General features: G+C 44.0%; 1 protein-coding gene and 1 non-coding gene across 2 annotated transcripts; both read right to left on the bottom strand.

Annotated features, from left to right (window-relative positions):
• Positions 1–10703: 10703 nt before the first annotated feature.
• On the bottom strand, positions 10704–15867 carry RPL39 (ribosomal protein L39). The gene is made up of 3 exons (XM_083159400.1): positions 15729–15867; positions 14997–15100; positions 10704–10884 (listed from the first exon to the last, which is right to left on the bottom strand). The coding sequence occupies exons 1-3, from the start codon at positions 15729–15731 to the stop codon at positions 10836–10838; spliced, it is 156 nt and encodes a 51-aa protein (XP_083015526.1). The 5' UTR covers positions 15732–15867; the 3' UTR covers positions 10704–10835.
• Positions 10966–11098, bottom strand: LOC146040024 (small nucleolar RNA SNORA69). Its single transcript, XR_014463196.1, has one exon. It is a non-coding gene; the product is annotated as a small nucleolar RNA SNORA69 (small nucleolar RNA).
• Positions 15868–17884: the final 2017 nt, after the last annotated feature.

Here is a 17884-nt window from a genome sequence, read left to right as displayed (position 1 = left end):
CCAACTGTTTCGTCTGACATTTGCTAACATAATAGTATAGACAAGTCCAATTGTATTTAACACATCAGCTAAAAATAATAGACATGCATTGTGTGAGGAGATAGTGTCCTGCTGTGTGAAGCGGTTTCTATATTAAGACGTGGTTACAGCTGTCAAAGACTTGTTATATACCAAATTACTTGTAGAAATAGACTGCGCATGTGGACTGTAGAGTTATGGATAATAGAATTATAACAATGTTGTCATAGTAGTAAACAAAGTAAGTAATAATACACACAAATGAGAAATAAATGATAAAACCTGCTAATAAACAGGATGTACTGTCTAAAATCCACTTGGATATAAAGTAAGTCAGGCTGCCCGATGTTCATACATCATTCAGCTTTGCATCCCCCATAGAAACCTATGGGGGATGCGACCGGCGGCAGTGAATGGGGTGATCGCAGCAGGGACCTGAGATTCCTGCTGCTGTCCCCTTTGATACATTAGGGGGATACTTAATATTTGCGGCTAAACCCCGAAAACTGGTGCAAATATTTCTTGATAAATGCAGCCCTTAGCATGTGTGTGTGTGTGTGTATGTATGTGTCTCTAAGGGAATCCATTAGCAGCAGGTCTCCATCAGTACTACACTGATGTGGTGCTGGATATACAGTAGGGTATGGGTCATTGAGTCGACCCACCAAAGGTCGACATGCATTAGGTCGACCACAGAAGGTCAACATGGCTTAGGTCGACACCTCAGCCTCAGGTTGTCATGCTTAAGGTCGACATGGATGGAAGGTCGACAGGTGCATTAGGTCAACAGTGTCTAGATTGACAGTCAAAATGTCGATATGGGGTTTTCACTGTTTGTGTCCTGGATGTCAACATGGTCGACATGGACACCGTATCAGTGCACCGCGTCCCCTTGCATGGCTCACCATGCTTCGGGCACAGTGCCTTGCAACGCTCAACACTATTCTGTTCTCCCTCCAGGCCCTAGTGGATGGCAGGGCATGAAATACCACCTGTCGGCACATGTCGGTGCAGAAAAACCCATGCCGACCAAGACACTGTCGACTTAATGTTTGTGTTGACCTTCCAACCATGTCAACATTAAGCATGTAGACCTATTTCAGGTGTCAACCTTCAGTGGTCGACTTTTTGTGTGTTGACCCAACGACCATATAACACTGAGAAGGAGAAATGGTTTTTGGTATTATTTCACACTTTCCACTTGTTTTCTACCCTACTAGCAGTCTTGTAAGAAACGTAGACAAAACCAGCAGAGGAATGAGATAAGGAAGTGGTGATAGAACCGTACTGACTGCAATATGGCAAATATAGAGATGGTAAGGGGACAGATGTGTATTACATGGGAGGTGTATAATAGGCAGAGGTGGTATTATAGAGATGGTACGGGGACAGATGTGTATTACATGATAGGGGTATACTAGGATGTGGTGGTATTATAGAGATGGTAATGGGACAGATGTGTATTACATGATAGGGGTATAATAGGGAGTGCTGGTATTATAGAGATGGTAAGGGGAGAGATGTGTATTACATGGGAGGTGTATAATAGGCAGAGGTGGTATTATAGAGATGGTACGGGGACAGATGTGTATTACATGGTAGGTGTATAATAGGAAGTGGTGGTATTATAGAGATGGTAAGGGGACAGATGTGTAATATATGGGAGGTGTATAATAGGGAGCGGTGGTATTATAGAGCTGGTAAGGGGACAGATGTGTATTACATGATAGGTGTATAATAGGAAGTGGTGCTATTATAGAGATGTAAGGGGACAGATGTGTATTACATGATAGGTGTATAATAGGCAGTGGTGCTATTATAGAGATGGTAAGGGGACAGAGGTGTATTACAGGATAGGTGTATAATAGGAAGTGCTGGTATTATAGAGATGGTAAGGGGACAGAGGTGTATTACAGGATAGGTGTATAATAGGAGGTGCTGGTATTATAGAGATGGTAAGGGGACAGATGTGTATTACATGATAGGTGTATAATAGCAAGTGCTGGTATTATAGAGATGGTAAGGGGACAGATGTGTATTACATGGTAGGTGTATAATAGGAAGTGGTGGTATTATAGAGATGGTAAGGGGACAGATGTGTATTACATGATAGGTGTATAATAGCAAGTGCTGGTATTATAGAGATGGTAAGGGGACAGATGTGTATTACATGATAGGTGTATAATAGCAAGTGCTGGTATTATAGAGATGGTAAGGGGACAGATGTGTATTACATTATAGGTATATAATAGGAAGTGCTGGTATTATAGAGATGGTAAGGGGACAGATGTGTATTACATGATAGGTGTATAATAGGAAGTGCGGGTATTATAGAGATGGTAAGGTGACAGATGTGTATTACAGGATAGGTGTATAATAGGAAGTGGTGGTATTATAGAGATGGTAAGGGGACAGATGTGTATTACATGATAGGTGTAGAATAGGAGGTGCTGGTACTATAGAGCTGGAAAGGGAACAGATGTGTATTACATGATAGGTTTATAATAGGAAGTGGTGGTATTATGGAGATGGTAAGGGAACAGATGTGTATTACATGATAGGTGTATAATAGGCAGTGCTGATATTATAGAGATAGTAAGGGGAATGATGTGTACTACATTATAGGTGTATAATAGGAAGTGGTGGTATTATAGAGGAATAGACACATCACACATCACTAGAGATGGTTAGGTGGCAGATAAGTATTATATGGTAGGTGTATAATAGGAAGTGGTGGTATTATAGAGATGGTAAGGTCACAGATGTGTATTACATGATGATAGGTGCATATTAGGTAGTGCTGGTATTATGGAGGAGTAGACACATCACACATCACTAGAGATGGTAAGGTGGCAGATAAGTATTATATGGTAGGTGTATAATAGGAAGTGGTGGTATTATAGAGCTGGTAAGGGGACAGATGTGTATTACATGATAGGTGTATATTAGGTAGTGCTGGTATTATGGAGGAGTAGACACATCACACATCACTAGAGATGGTAAGGGGACGTGAGTGTATTAAATGATAGGTGTATAATAGGAAGTGCTGGTATTTCTCCAACAGGACTCAAGGCGCTTAGAAACATCACACATCAATAGAGATTATATTGAGCACTTCTCCTTTAAGGACTGTAGAACACTAATGAGTTTGTGCTGTGATGTGAAATAGAACTCCCAAAACCCATGTACACACACTCTTGCACAAAAGGGTTCATTTGTGCTGGGAGACAATTAACTTACCAGTATATATTTGGATTGCGAGAGGAAATCTGAGTACCCAGAGGAAACCAACCCAAACACAGGGAGAATATACAAACTTCACACAGTGAGGGCCATAGTTGGAATTGGACCTATGATCTCAGTGCTGGGAGGCATTAATGCTAACCATTACACCATCCATAATCTATCTATTTATCTATCTATCTATCTACTCAATGGTCAAAATTCTGATATACAATTTACCAAGACCATTCTATTGAGTATGACAGGGGTTCCCAATCTTTTTAGAATAACGGCACCCTAGAGTATCATAATTTTTCCACGGCACCCCATGACCCCAAAAAAAAAATACATAAAATTAAGTAGATTGTGTATATATGTGCGTTAAAGGGCCAGATTTGCTGCTGATTAATATATTTTATGATTGGCAGCCACCAGAACTGGTTTTGTCCATAATAATTGATAGGGAGCCATGGCACACAGTTTGGGAACCACTGGAGTATGAGTTGAATAATTTTACAAATTGAGAGGTCTTATTACCGTATTTATTGAACCACCCTTGTACACAACAGTAACATTGTTAATTTATGAAGAACTGCACCCCCACTGGCAAACCTAAACAATTGTACAAAATATGTCATATAAAAGAAGGTAAATAAGTGATGTAAACATGTAATAAGACATTCCTCAAGCCCTATATAGACTTCTTAAGACTGAACAGTTCATAATGAACTCAGCGGACAATGCCATAGAAGAGAATGAAAGCAAACTGGGCCTGGTGTGTAGAAATGTTCTTCTCCGGTTGTATATAGATAACAGCCATGGCCAGACACCCATTCTTTCTGCTTGTCACAAACCAATTGTGTCTGAAACCTGCAGTCTCAATTATTGCCACTGGGAAAGTGCTGAGTAAAGGTGCCCACACACGCACCGATCCCGGCGGTGCGATGCTATACGATGGGGTGCGCGCTCCCGCGGCACCTCATCGTACAGTACAAAAAGTATTGCTGCACATACTTTTTGTACTAGCTTTTTCTAGCATAGCATCGCATCGTATGCACATCGTATGCACAAGGCATACGATGCGATGCTATGTGTGCTAGTTAAGCCCACAACGCACGCTGGGATCGGTGCGTGTGCGGGCACCTTAAGGCAGGCTGGACACCTTCTTGGAGGCTTCGTAAGACCTGGCTGTTGGAACGTAACAAATTAGGTGCCAGAGCAATAGAACAGATGTAGTTTCATAATAAACTGCCAGGCAGTATCTAAGGACATCTCACCAAGGCTTTGTATTGGTGGCCTAGTCGTAGTCAGAAAAGAGCAATGTTTCATTGGGTCCTCATGGGGCAAAGGGTAGTTTTGCTTTGCATGTACACTGTCTGCTTCCTATTATATTATTTTTGAATGCCCAGAATTTAGAAATGTCTGTCTACCAGTGGCGGTTTTTACCTATGGGCTGCAGCCCCCCAAGTTAAAATCCGCTACTGTGTGAAGCCAGATGCAATCTGGGATACTGCACTGGCTTCACTATAACTGGCAGCGGCTTCTTATTGCCAGTCACCCAAGGCAGTCCCACTGGGAGGTGTTCCCTCCCTCTGGGCTGCTTCGATGGTAGCCCATAAAAACGGGTTCTGCTCATGAGCAGTACCGAGGAAAATACTAAACATGCGCTGGACTCGGGAGGGCTGCTGATGTCAGTGGCTTGTCCTCCCAATGTCCAGGGAATACCTACATTTTTTGGAAGACACCCAGAAAATTCCAGGGGTTCCCATTACCATGGATTAAGGTTTTGGTGGCTGTAGTCAAAATAATTTTTTATGATTCTCTATAGGTGTGATCTAATGTAGTAACAGACATGCATTGTTAGGGGTGATATCACTGCAGAACACAGGGAGCTTGTACAGAATTTAAAAAAATAGTTTCGGTACTTGTTTCCTAGCACGGCCACACCGATGTTGATCGAGTTGGTCGCATCGATCGCATTGCATGCGATGCGACCGACGCGATGGCCCCGATTTTTACATTGATTAAAATGTGAATAGGGTCCCTGGGACCCTATTTTACATTGGATTCAATGTAAAAGTCTCCCCAGACCCCAATTTTAACCCCCTCAACGGCACCCCACGATTAACGCCAACCCGAAGCGTGGCGAGCCCGCGAGGGGCGGCGGTACGCGTCCTCCGACCTTTTCATACTCCTACTATCCACGTCGGCGTGGAGTTGAGAATATAAAGTGTGGCGAGCGCAGCGAGCCACCGCGCCCGAAGCGTGGAGAGCGCAGCGAGCCCCGCGAGGGGACGCGTATAACTTCACAGATATACGCGTCCGCTCGCCAAGCTTCGGGCTCGGTGGCTCGCCACACTTTATATTCTCAACTCCACGCCGACGTGGATAGTAGAGGTATGAAAAGGTCGGCGGATGCGTACCGCCGCCCCTCGCTGGCTCGCTACGCTTCGGGTTGGCATCAATCGTGGGGTGACGTTCACAATAGGGGGGGGGGGGAGGGCATATACAATGAGAAATGGGCCATATTGGTCCATTTCCCATTGTTAGGTATGTAAAATGTGCTTAATCGCGTCTTGTGCCATGTTAATGCACCCGACCGATGCGATGGACCCGATTTTGCCTTTGCCGGCAAAATGGACCTGATTTCAAAGGAAATTACCCCCGATTGTGGCCGTGCTAGGAAACAAGTACCATAGTTTCATATGCTTCTATGTTCCCCCAGATGTAGTGCAGGCAGCACACGTGTTTGGTCTGTTCCTAGACACCCCCATCCTTCCCGTTAAAATTGTCATCTTGCGCCACCTGTAATTAATCTTTGGGATACCCAAACAGGACAGCCATATAAACTTTATTTCCTCTTTTGGAATGCATGCACATTACCCTTCTTTAATCTTCAATAGTCCATAACAATCATTACTACGGGCCCACTGGCTAGGTAGGGTAAAAAGAAAGCCCCTGGATAGTAAATACAGTGAATCAGCTCCCCATCACCAAGCTTAGGTAGGTCAGATTGTTGTTCATTTCTGTAGGACAGATTCCCTTATCGTAAGTGCCAGCAACACACCTTTCTGCTGCCGGAACATGGACAGGCTGGCTACCTCTGGCACACACTACACTACTTGTTTTATCTCTGAAATACAGGGACCAATATAAGACTACAAAAGATAAGCAATTGAGTTTCACTGGAGAAATCGGCGATATAAAGCAAATGTATTCTGTAGTAAGCAGGTGCTGTACGCAGCTATAACAGGGAGGTGGTATGTTATAGATCATTTAGATATGCAGGTCTTGTTTAATGATTCACTTATTTTTAATATTCAGTTTAAAACCTTGTGTACTTTGGAGATCTTTGCAGATTTGTACTAAAGGACATCTTTTTCTTCATGTATAAGGAACATACTAGATAGCAGCTATCTGGTGTTGTATTATTTACTACTATGAGATAATAAGAGCATATTTTGTATTGAAAATATAACAGGAACATTTATTGTGATATAATGCACAAGATTTTTCTTCTAGTTAAAAAATCTTTAGGTGTCAACCATTAGACCCTATACAGCCTTCACAAATAGGATGGGGGTGTGGTATTACCTCCCGATAGGCAGGATTCCAACGGTCAATAGATTGATGTAAGAATCCTGACTGCCCATACTCCAATGGGGGGGTCAGTGCATCAAAGCCCCTTACGGGCTTGTTGCGCTTGCCACAGGTTCTATTTATCCTTTATGGTTGTTGTGGAACCACACAAGAGAGAATCAGGGGCGATTCTCTCACGTGGGGTTCCACAACCACCATAGAGGAAACATAACCAACCACCAAGAGTAAGTCAAGATCCTTAATGTCAGGAGGCCATACAGCACCCCCTCTGATGGGTCTGCTTGCTTCACTTACTACTTAGCACTTGTTTTACATATGTCAGTTTTTACTTAGCAGTCAGACTGCTTTGGGACATTTAAGCCTTGAAAAGGTGCATACATTTTGGCACTTCTGAGCTACTTTCTTTGTGAGTACGCTACAAAATAGAATCAACTTTATTTGCCATGTGTGCTTGCAAATAGGAATTTTTGGTACTTGTTTCCTAGCGCGGCCACAATCTTATGGATCGTGTACCTTTAAGTTAAGGTACACGATCCATACGATGGACCCGATTTCCTTTGAAATCAGGACCATTTTGCCGGCTAGGACACAATATCGGGGGCATCGCGTCGGTCGGGACCATTAACATTGGTCCCGACGCGACCGACGCGATGCCCCCGATTTTTACATAGGCTTCAATGTTAAAAAATATTTTAACATTGAAATCGTGTCGGGAAAGGTAAAATATCGGGGGCATCGCGTCGGTCGGGACCATTAACATTGGTCCCGACGCGATACCCCCGATTTTTCCATAGGCTTCAATGTTAAAATATTTTTTAACATTGAAATCGTGAGAAAATGTGAAATGGGCCAATATGACCCATTTCACATTATAGATGTCCCCGTCGTCACCCCACGATAGACGCCAACCCGAAGCGTGGCGAGCGCAGCGAGCCCGCGAGGGGCGGCGGTGCGCGTCCAACGACCTTTTCATTCCCCTACTATCCACGTCGGCGTGGAGTTGAGAATAGAATAGTGTGGCGAGCGCAGCGAGCCCCACGAGGGGACGCGTATAACTTCACAGGTATACGCGTCCGCTCGCCACGCTTCGGCCTCGCCACACTATTCTATTCTCAACTCCACGCCGACGTGGATAGTAGGGGAATGAAAAGGTCGGAGGACGCGCACCGCCGCCCCTCGCGGGCTCGCTGCGCTCACCACACTTCGGGTTTGGCGTCTAGCGTGGGGTGGTGGTTTACGCCGTTAAATTTGGGGGGGGGGGGGTTGGGAATATTTTACATTGAATCCAATGTAAAATCGGGTCCCAGGGACCCGATTTACATTTCATTCAATGAAAAAATCGGGTCGAAAATCGGTCGGTCGCATCGCATGCGACCAAATCACATGCGATGCGATCGACCCGATTTTTCCGACACAACCACCCCGATGTAAATCGGTGTGGCCGTGCTAGGAAACAAGTACCGAATTTTTTGCGGATTACAGTGCAGCATCAAGCAGGGGATGAAGGGGGGGAGGACATTAAGACATTACATGCAGGGGGCACATGCCCGCTGATCTGTGCAGCGCCTAGGCAGCCATCAGCGGCGCCACTGGTCGTTGCAGCAACCAGGTGGGTAACAGTATGATTAGTGCTCTCTGGTAAGGTCACCATTAACTAGAACATTCATTCGGTAGCTCCACTGATTGGCAGTACACTCTTGGTTTGGAAGGTTTTTTTTAGATTTAAAGAGACAGTACTCCTTGGATCTTATACATATTTGTGTAAGTTTTTCTTGAAAATCGCCAGTGGATGTGCAAAATGTATTTATACATAAGTACAATGGATCACAGTGTGTATGCCCCTTAAGTCTGCAACAAGTTCTTCTTTCTTGGGCATTATAGGGACTTAAACAAAAGTATATCCCTGAAAGTTTGTTTAACATTCAGATTACCAGGCCTCTGGGCTACCACACCCTACTTAAATAATTTGTATTTTGACCACTACTTAGGAGGTCATCCAATAATATGCAGCAGTACACAATTATTACCAGCAGAGCTATGGTGCTGTCACTAATGTGTGAGCAGTCATATAGAAACCTTTGTGAAGGCTCCTGTGGAACTCACTTGGCCGGTGTGGCCCTAGCCTTAGGGCAGTGGTTACAAACCTGGTCGTTAAGTACATCCATCATTTCAGAGTCACCTGTGGATTTGTGAATGGCGATACACAGTGCACGGTCTGGGTGACTTTTAAACAGTGAACTGTTTGGGGTACTTAAGGATGAGTGTTGGGAATCTCCCTTATGACAAAAAATGCACTTCATTTTATAATTTACAGTCAAATATCCATAACGAATGCATCTAGAAGTGAGGGTCACCTAACCTGCATAATCAGTTGCTAGGCAGTTGGGAAATTGTGATTATATATTACAAGCACTACAGATGTGCACAACCTGCCATGAATATATAAAGGAGATTACGCTCACTGAATTTGCATAATCAAACTTGATTTGCAAGTGCATAGTTTTTTGCGTCCGTTTTATTTTCTGAAAAAGTTATAAATGATTTATACAATAGGAGATGCCTTGTATTGCCGCTCAATGGGCCCGATTCAGTGCGGATTGCAGAGCTTATTGACAAAACCATGTTACACAGCAGGTGGGGCAGATGTAACATGTGTTACATTTGGAAGGGGTGTGTAAAGTAGCAGCCAGAGTTTACCCTGATCAGAAACCAAGTAACTTGCCCAAATCTAACTCTGCCCATGTTACATCCGTCCTTCCTGCAGTGCAACATAAAAAAAAAAAAAAGTATAATGTGTCCCTGCAAAAGTGGCATAGTCCCTAATGCTTTTCAGCATGTCAAATAAAGGGGGTTTATAAACTCCTTGCGGGAAAAAGTCAGTCATCCTTTACCGTCAACTCACCGCATTCAATGTAAGAGCCAAATCCTCACCACTCTCTCACGGTCAGGATTTGGCCCTTACATTGAAAACTGTGCATTGATGGTGAGGATGACTTGTTTTCCGAGAGGAGGTGTAAACTCCCTAGCCGGCCGCATTAAATACCCCCTTTCTTGTGAGTCCGCCGCATTTTGTGGTGAGCCCCGCCGTTTTAATGGCCACACTTGCCGTTTTCACCTCACCTTAGGGAACAGCTGGTGGAAAAAGCAAGTGAAGGGGGAGTTAAATACACAGACGGCGATCTATCTGCGCTTCTCACTGCCGATAGCTCGCAATCAGGGCATTAAATACCCCCTATAAAGTCTACCTGACCAGCACCATTTAATATATACTTCCAATTACGCTGATCAATATTCACCTTGAGAAGAAATTAAACTTAAATTTGGGTACTTGTGTAGTTTCATGGCGCCGTGTGTCTGAGTCTCCTTGCAGGGCTCGCCCACCCTGCGGGCTGTGGCTCGCTACGCTATCTAAAATCAACTCCATGCCAATGTGGATAGTGGGGGTATGAACTATCCACGTTGGCATGGGAGTTAAGTTACTTTATTTTAGATAGTTTGGCGAGCATACCCAACCCGGAAGTAGCACGGCACCATGAAACTACACAAGAACCTAAATTTGCTTTGATTACACTCAAACTCGTTTAAGGCACTGAAGCAGCTTTTTCATATGAACGCGCATTAACCCTGAAGGTGTATGTGAAAGCATTCTACCCCGGGGCAAAGTGCATGACCATGCTCCTTACCAGAGTCAGAATTCCCAGCAGGGTAGTGTGAAATGGGTATAACAATTCATGTTTAAAGGCTATCCACACAAAGCTGTTGAGGTGCCTTGAGCACGGTATTTTGGATTGGTATTTGGATGTACAAATTGAAAAAAAAAAAAAAAAATCAAAATAGTTACAAAGGTTTTAAACAAGGACAAATTCAGATGTTCCGTTCTCATTTATTTCCAAAGCAAACATTAGTTACTACTACAAATATAATAACTGTATAACAAGATGTTAATTAGGTCTTCACAAGGGACCCACAGGATGCATGTCTGCCATCTGCACAGCTTACAGGCCAAGCTTGGTTCTTCTCCAGTGTCTCCTCTTGGAGTTATACCTGTGTGCACAATAACATAAATGAGTACAATGACTATTACAGAAATCCCAACATACCCATCTCTGAGACTTCCAATAACTAAAGTGTAGATGTTAACTCTGAAGGATTCCACCTACGTACAGGTGAAGTCATCAGACAAGCCGACATCTTTAATCTCAGCAGGATAATGACAGCACTCCCACAAACATGAAGTGCTGTAATTGCAGACTGCTTTAGGAGTTCTTACCCATTATCATTGTTACTAAAGAACTGATCAGACCAAGAATAGGAAGGAAGCTTGGAGCGATGGAAACATACATCCAGACAAGTGCTGCAGCAGGCAAGTGACAAGACATGCATTCCTCATTACAGACTAACCTCAGCTAACCCCTCTCACCTAATGGCAAACCAAGCGAGGGGCTATTTTATGATCTTCTGAAGGTGGTCAGGGGGTGAAGTGCCTGAATCCTACTGCCACATTAGATGGCTAACTGACACACTGATGTAGTTCTGGAGTGTTTTCCAACATTGTGAATACAAGGGAAGAATATGCTCAACATGCCTGATCGTTACTAGGAACCAGAGAAATTATTAAAGGCACCTCCTTATATGTGATCTGACCCACATGCGGTACTAGTCCCTAGAGAACGAACTATACACATGCTCATGAATTTGTTCAGTCCAGTTGACTGTCATCTACATTAAATGAAAGTCTGGTTAAAACAAAAACACACCACACTAAGATTTAGTGGAAATGTGATAATATGGAGTTTAACGTTATCAACCAATTTATGAACACCACAAGTGCAACTATGATTTACCTGGTATCTAAGCAGAACTACAATGAAAACCCAAATCTCATTGGTGGCTAGGATTTTCATGGTCTGCCCAACAGATTAGATCATGGGTCTTCAAACTGTGGCTATCCAGATGTTGTGAAACTACAAATCCCAGCATGCCTTGCCACAGTTTTGCTATAAGGGAGTGTTAAAACTGTGGCAAGGCATGCTGGGATTTGTAGTTTCACAACATCTGGAGGGCCGCAGTTTGAAGACCCATGGATTAGATGTTTCTAAGGCAGAACTGTGTTCATGTTGTGGAATGTAGAGAGTAGCTTAGTGCACTGCTAGCATTCCTGGGTTCCCTCAGTTGTCGAAAGACGGGAGTGTAGGTGCAAACCTTGTCATTGTTCTCCCCACACACTGCCTGATCCATCGGGACTGACAAATGGGCAGGCGTGCCCAAAGGGTTGTAATTCACTGGTGGCTGCCAGAGCTGCTGTATATGTTGTAGGCGGATCGCCCAAACACAGCAGGATGCACCAATATATATATTTTTATATGTATTGGCTGTGTTGTACAGCCAACGCAATATATCTGAACGACGCCGTTCAGATATATATTGATGGTACACACTTAGTATTCCTTCTAGAAACGCGGGCGGCCAGGGCGCCGCTGCACGGGGGCAGACCGGGCACGCTGACGTCAGCTGTGGGCGGCACAGGCCGCCGTCAAAGGGACGTGCCCGGGCAGCGACGTCATGAAAAGGGACAGGCCCGGCCGCCACTAAAGGGGGCGGGCCGGCCCCGCCGAAGTTGCCAGGGAAGCGCCATCTAAAGCCATGCAAACCATCGGGGCAGGCACCAGGCTGTTTTAGCGGGGCAGGGTGCATTTTGCCCTTAAAAAAAAAAAAAAAAAAAAAAAAAAAAAGGTACTCTTTTCCTAGCACGGCACCCATTGTATACTACTAATTAAGGTATGCGATGGGACCCGATTTTTGGGTCCTAAGACCCGCACTGTACAATTTTAATATTGCGTCGCATCACATGCCATTACAATGACATGCAATTTTTTATTGAACAGGCACCGGGCAGGGCGCAGCAGCCCACTAAAACAGCCTAGCGGGAACACTACACACTGTTCGATACTGCCTTGATATATCGGCCATTGTATATGCACCTTGAGCACATAATGGGAGTGAAAACGGGCAGGGTTAATAGTACAGGTTAAGGTTACTATAGCCACAATTCCGAATTACGGAATTTTGAGTGCTACCGAGATAGTGACACCATTGCTTTAAGATAGCTCATTGTTGGAAAAAAAATCTTGTTTAACCCCTTGAGTGGCGAGTTACCCTACGACAGGTTTGTCCACTCAAGCTTCAGCCACTACCTTCTGCAGGTAGTGCTGCAGCAGCCCCGAGTGGTCACTCAGGTAAGTTCGGGGCCGCTCGGGGAGGGCACTCAGGAGTTCAGGCCCCTCGAACATCCAGGGGAGTGCTCGGCAGCAGTGGGTGTACAGTATGTAGGTGAGCGCCAGTGCTGGAGGCACCACTGGCGAGGTCACTGTGGCATACCACCAAAAGACCACTGTATAAATCATTGGTATTGCCAAATGGTACAGTCTGGCAGTACTTAGAAACGGCCCACCTTTCCTAATCGTAAATGCTCCCCATTTCCCTTTCACAATACACGCATCAATCATTAGATTTGTTCTGGTAAGGACTTTGACAAGGATACTATTTAATTTGTCTTGTTCAATGCTCTCATGTACTGTATAAGCACTTAATTTCACGAGCAGTAATTTTCGCAATAATGAAGAAATCATCTATTTCGCAAGCTGAAAATTTCACGAATAACTACTGTACCTGTTGTAAATAGAAACCCCCCGGTATAAAATGAGAAGGGGAGAAAATATTTTGCGCGGCTTAAATTTTCGCGATTACGGAATACTTGCGAAAATTAAAGTAATAAGTGCTTTTACAGTAGGTTATGGAATTGTATTGATAATATAACCTGTCAATAAACTTGTTTGGGGAAAAAAAAAAAAAAAAATCATTGGTATGACCTGATCTAGAACAGTGTAGCATTCTGGGCACCAGTCCATATATTTATATAAAGAAATCACATCTTGGAACGGTTCAGAGAAGAGCAACAAAATGGATTAACGGTTTAGAGCACAGGTTCTCAAACTCAGTCCCCAGGAGCCCACACAGTGCATGTTTTGCAGGTATCCTCACAGAATTTACAAGTGAAATAATTCGCTCCACCTGTGGATCTTTTAAAATGGGTCAGTGAATAAATGCACCTGCCGGGTGACCTGGAAAAAGGGAACTCTGGGTCCTGAGGACAGAGTTTGAAATCTATGGTTAAGTCATTGGGTTATGAGGAAATAAAAGCATCTGAGGGGAGATCTAAAATAGTTATGGGTCAGAAGGAGTAACCCCGAACATCTTCAGCTTTATGGATAAGAAGTTCAGTACAGTCTTACAGGGACTTTTTTTGAGAACCAAGTACTACATTTAAATTGTCAGTTCCACTACTGAAGATAATAGATCTCATAGGAGAAAGGTTGTATTTGCAGGTTAGACTCCAGAAAGTGGCCACAAATACTAGAGCATGGGTTTATTTATACAGTTAACCCGACATGATCATAAACTAAGGAATAGATCTGGAATAGCTACTAATATAAAAGTGTCACTTATCCTGCTCTACACCCTTCACTTTCTAACAGCAAGCTCTAGTCAAACTACATTGAACCCCATATAACACTAGATAGCAAGTGGTCACTGCCACATTAATACAACTAAAGGGGATTTCAGGTCCATACACACTAAGACTTTCCAATTTGACTGGTTAGAATGGAAATCTAGAAATGTTAGGGGAGCAATTGACCATTTGCTCCTAAAAATATAAAAGACAAATGGTAATTCACAAAATGTGCTCAATGTATGCAGATGACTGCTCGTCCATTTCCCAGCTATGGTGAGAAAATGGTTGACGTAATTTGTTTCCAAATTTCGAGAGAGATCTAGAACTCACCTAAAAAGATAAACATATCTGGTCTAATAAAAGGGCACCAACTGGCTGAGATCTGAGAACACTTTTTTTCTTAACCTGCACCAAGGTTAACAAAAAAAAACCCGATGCTGAGCCAAGAGCTCATTCTGATATTAGGGAAGAAAACTTGCTGCTCTCACTGCATGGCTATCAATACACAGCAGTGCTCCCAGCTCATTGGACATAATTGCATAACACTATCTGAAGCATGGCAATGCAATAACATCCTAACAAGCTGCACACACCAATTAGCACCAATGTCCAGCCACATCCCCAAAACAAAAAAAAACCATACCTGATCTTATTGCCGGTCTTCATTCTGATCCACTGTGGGATTGGCCTGTTCTGCTTCTGTTTCTTGGCAAGAAACCTCTTAATTCTGAAGGTCTTGTGGGATGACTGATTGAGGAGAAATGGAGCACACATTAGCCACCAACATTAACACCAGGCTCCTACATAGCATGTGAGTGGGAAATTAAATAAGTCATAATATACAGCAACACATAGCGGCAGAGACAGCAAACATTCCAATTGAAGAATGTACCAGTGTATAATGTATCCTCTAAAAAAGCATAGCCTGGGCCCTTATACCAATAGCTACAGCACCAGCCACCTGGTTACAGGACTTACTACTAAGGACATGCACTTGTAGCAGCACTACATGTACAGACCTAACACCATGCACCTCACAGTCACTATAAAGTACACATCTAGGAAGTGCAGCACACATACACAGTCACTCAATGGCACAATGGCGGTTCACTCATAGTAACATGGACATTAAGGGGATAAACTGGGAATAACCAGGGCACACTAATACCCCGGATGCCGGCACATAATTGCTGGAAGACGCGGTGTACCATGGTGCGTCCTACCCAGCTGATCCCAGACCTGCAGAAGTCTCACTCCGCTGTCCTGTACAATAATACCAGCCTGGCGGGGAAGCCCGGCGCCCCCGCCGCCAAGGCATCTATAAGCGGAGCTCAGATAACGCATTACCGCAGAGGATTACATCAGATACACTCACCATGGTGAGCCTGAGCAACCCTGTCACCACAATGGCGGCTGAGAAAGAGGAAGCCGGAAGCCGGAGGGAAGACTTTACCAGCCCGGAACAATAGAGACCAAAATCAGGGAGACGTTCTGTATGGGTCTGTATGAGGACAGCCGCCATCTAGCGACAGCAAAACGTTTTGCATGTCACTAAATTCAATGCTGTTTGTGTTGTGTTCTGTCTATAGACACTTATAACTAACTGCACCTTTTAGGCATGTGAGTGCATATTTATTTTTTATTGTGGATTATTTATTTCCAATATATGAAATTTATTTTTAATTATTACACATTAGCCATTGGGCCTAATTCAGTAACAGACGTAGATTAATGAAAATCAGGTACTTGTTTCCTAGCACGGCGCCAGCGATAAAAATTGTGTCCATCCGGACCCCCCTAAATCGCGTTGACCGCATCGCATGCAACCAAATCGCATGCGATGCGATTGACGCGATCTATGCAATTTTTACATTGGAATCAATGTAAAAGGGTCCCTGAGACCCGATTTTACACTGGCCCCAATGTTAAATGTCCCCCTGTGAAGTAATGCGCATCCCCTCGCTTCGCTCGCCACGCTTCGGCTCGGTGGCTCGCTGACCACACACATCTGCACATATTTTCACTTTATGTCCCCAGGCCAACATTGCTGTGTGACTATATCATACATCCCACCAAGTACCTTTGCAATCTGGTGGCCATTATGCAATAGAAAGCACCTATCCTTGTGTAGCAATGCCTATTTGGTAGAACGTGTAAGCTTGCAGACAGGGCCCTCTTACCTCTATGACTGTTATTACCTAGTTGTTCATTACTGCTTCCAGTTTAAAGTGCAACATAATCTGCTGTGCTATATCAAAAACGGATAGCAAATAAATCCTTATAGTAATATGATCTCTTGATATGGAAGGTTGATAACTTTACACAAAAAAAATGTAATTAAGGTAGACATTTAACGGTACTTGTTTCCTAAGGCATACAATGGTATGTGATGCGATGCAACGAGATGGCCCCTGATGTCATACAATATTAAAATTGTATAGCATTGTATATGGCATACAATGCCATACAATGCGATGCGATTTTAAATTGTATACGCACCCTAATGGGTGCTTTCAATGTTAAATGGCCCCCCTATAAGATTAATAATTGTATAAGCAACATTATGATTGCTTAAAATGTTAAAAGCACACCCACAACACCCCCACTATCAATGCGAACCCGAAGCGTGGCGAGCGCAGCGAGCCCGCGAGGGGCTGCGGTACGTGTTCTCCGACCTTTTCATACCCCCACTATCCACGTCGGCGCAGAGATGATTTTATATAGTGTGGCGAGCGCAGTGAGCCACCGAGCCCGAAGCATGGCGAGAGGACGCGGAATACATGTGAAGTAATATGCGTCCCCTCGCCACGCTTCGGGCTCGGTGGCTCGATGCGCTCGCCACACTATAAAAACAACTCCACGCCGACGTGGATAGTGGGGGTATGAAAAAGTCGGAGGACGCGTACCGCCGCCCCTCGCAGGCTTGCTGTGCTCGCCACGCTTCGGGTTAGCGTTGATATTGGGGGTGGCGTGGGGGTGTATTTCACATTATAATCACCCATTAATGTGCTTATACAATTTAAAATCGTATAGGGGCTAATACAATTTTTAATCTCATCGCATGCCATATACCGGTATGGGATGCGATTTAGATGGCATACAATTTAATATCATGGGCGCCGTGCTAGGAAACAAGTACCCATTTAACAATCATTCTTTGCATCAAATGGGCAGGTTTAGAATGGTCCTGAAGGCTACACTCTTTTTTCCAGGGACTAATGATCAGTGGTCCTGGCTGTAGCAACACCCGAATTCCATTCATTTCTTCATGACGCATGTCCCACTAATCTTCATAGAAGCCTAACCTTACTCATAGATCTAGGGAAGTGTTTTCACAGCAAAACAGAACCATTGCTGCAGAGGATTCCCCACAAGGGAGGTAGCAGTGTCCTAAACCTTACCTGCCAATTCACACTACTCCTCTTGTGCCAGGTGCAGATGCATTAAGCCTGGTGAAGTGATAAAGTGGGTGGTGATAACGCACCAGCCAGTCAGCTCCTATCATTTTTCAAACCCTGCCTGTAACTTGAC

The sequence above is a fragment of the Crinia signifera genome, chromosome 9 (assembly GCF_055691185.1).
Source record: "Crinia signifera chromosome 9, ASM5569118v1, whole genome shotgun sequence".
Lineage (NCBI taxonomy): Eukaryota > Metazoa > Chordata > Amphibia > Anura > Myobatrachidae > Crinia > Crinia signifera.
The sequence above is the reverse complement of the archived record's forward strand: the minus strand, read 5'-3'. Positions and strand labels throughout refer to the sequence as shown.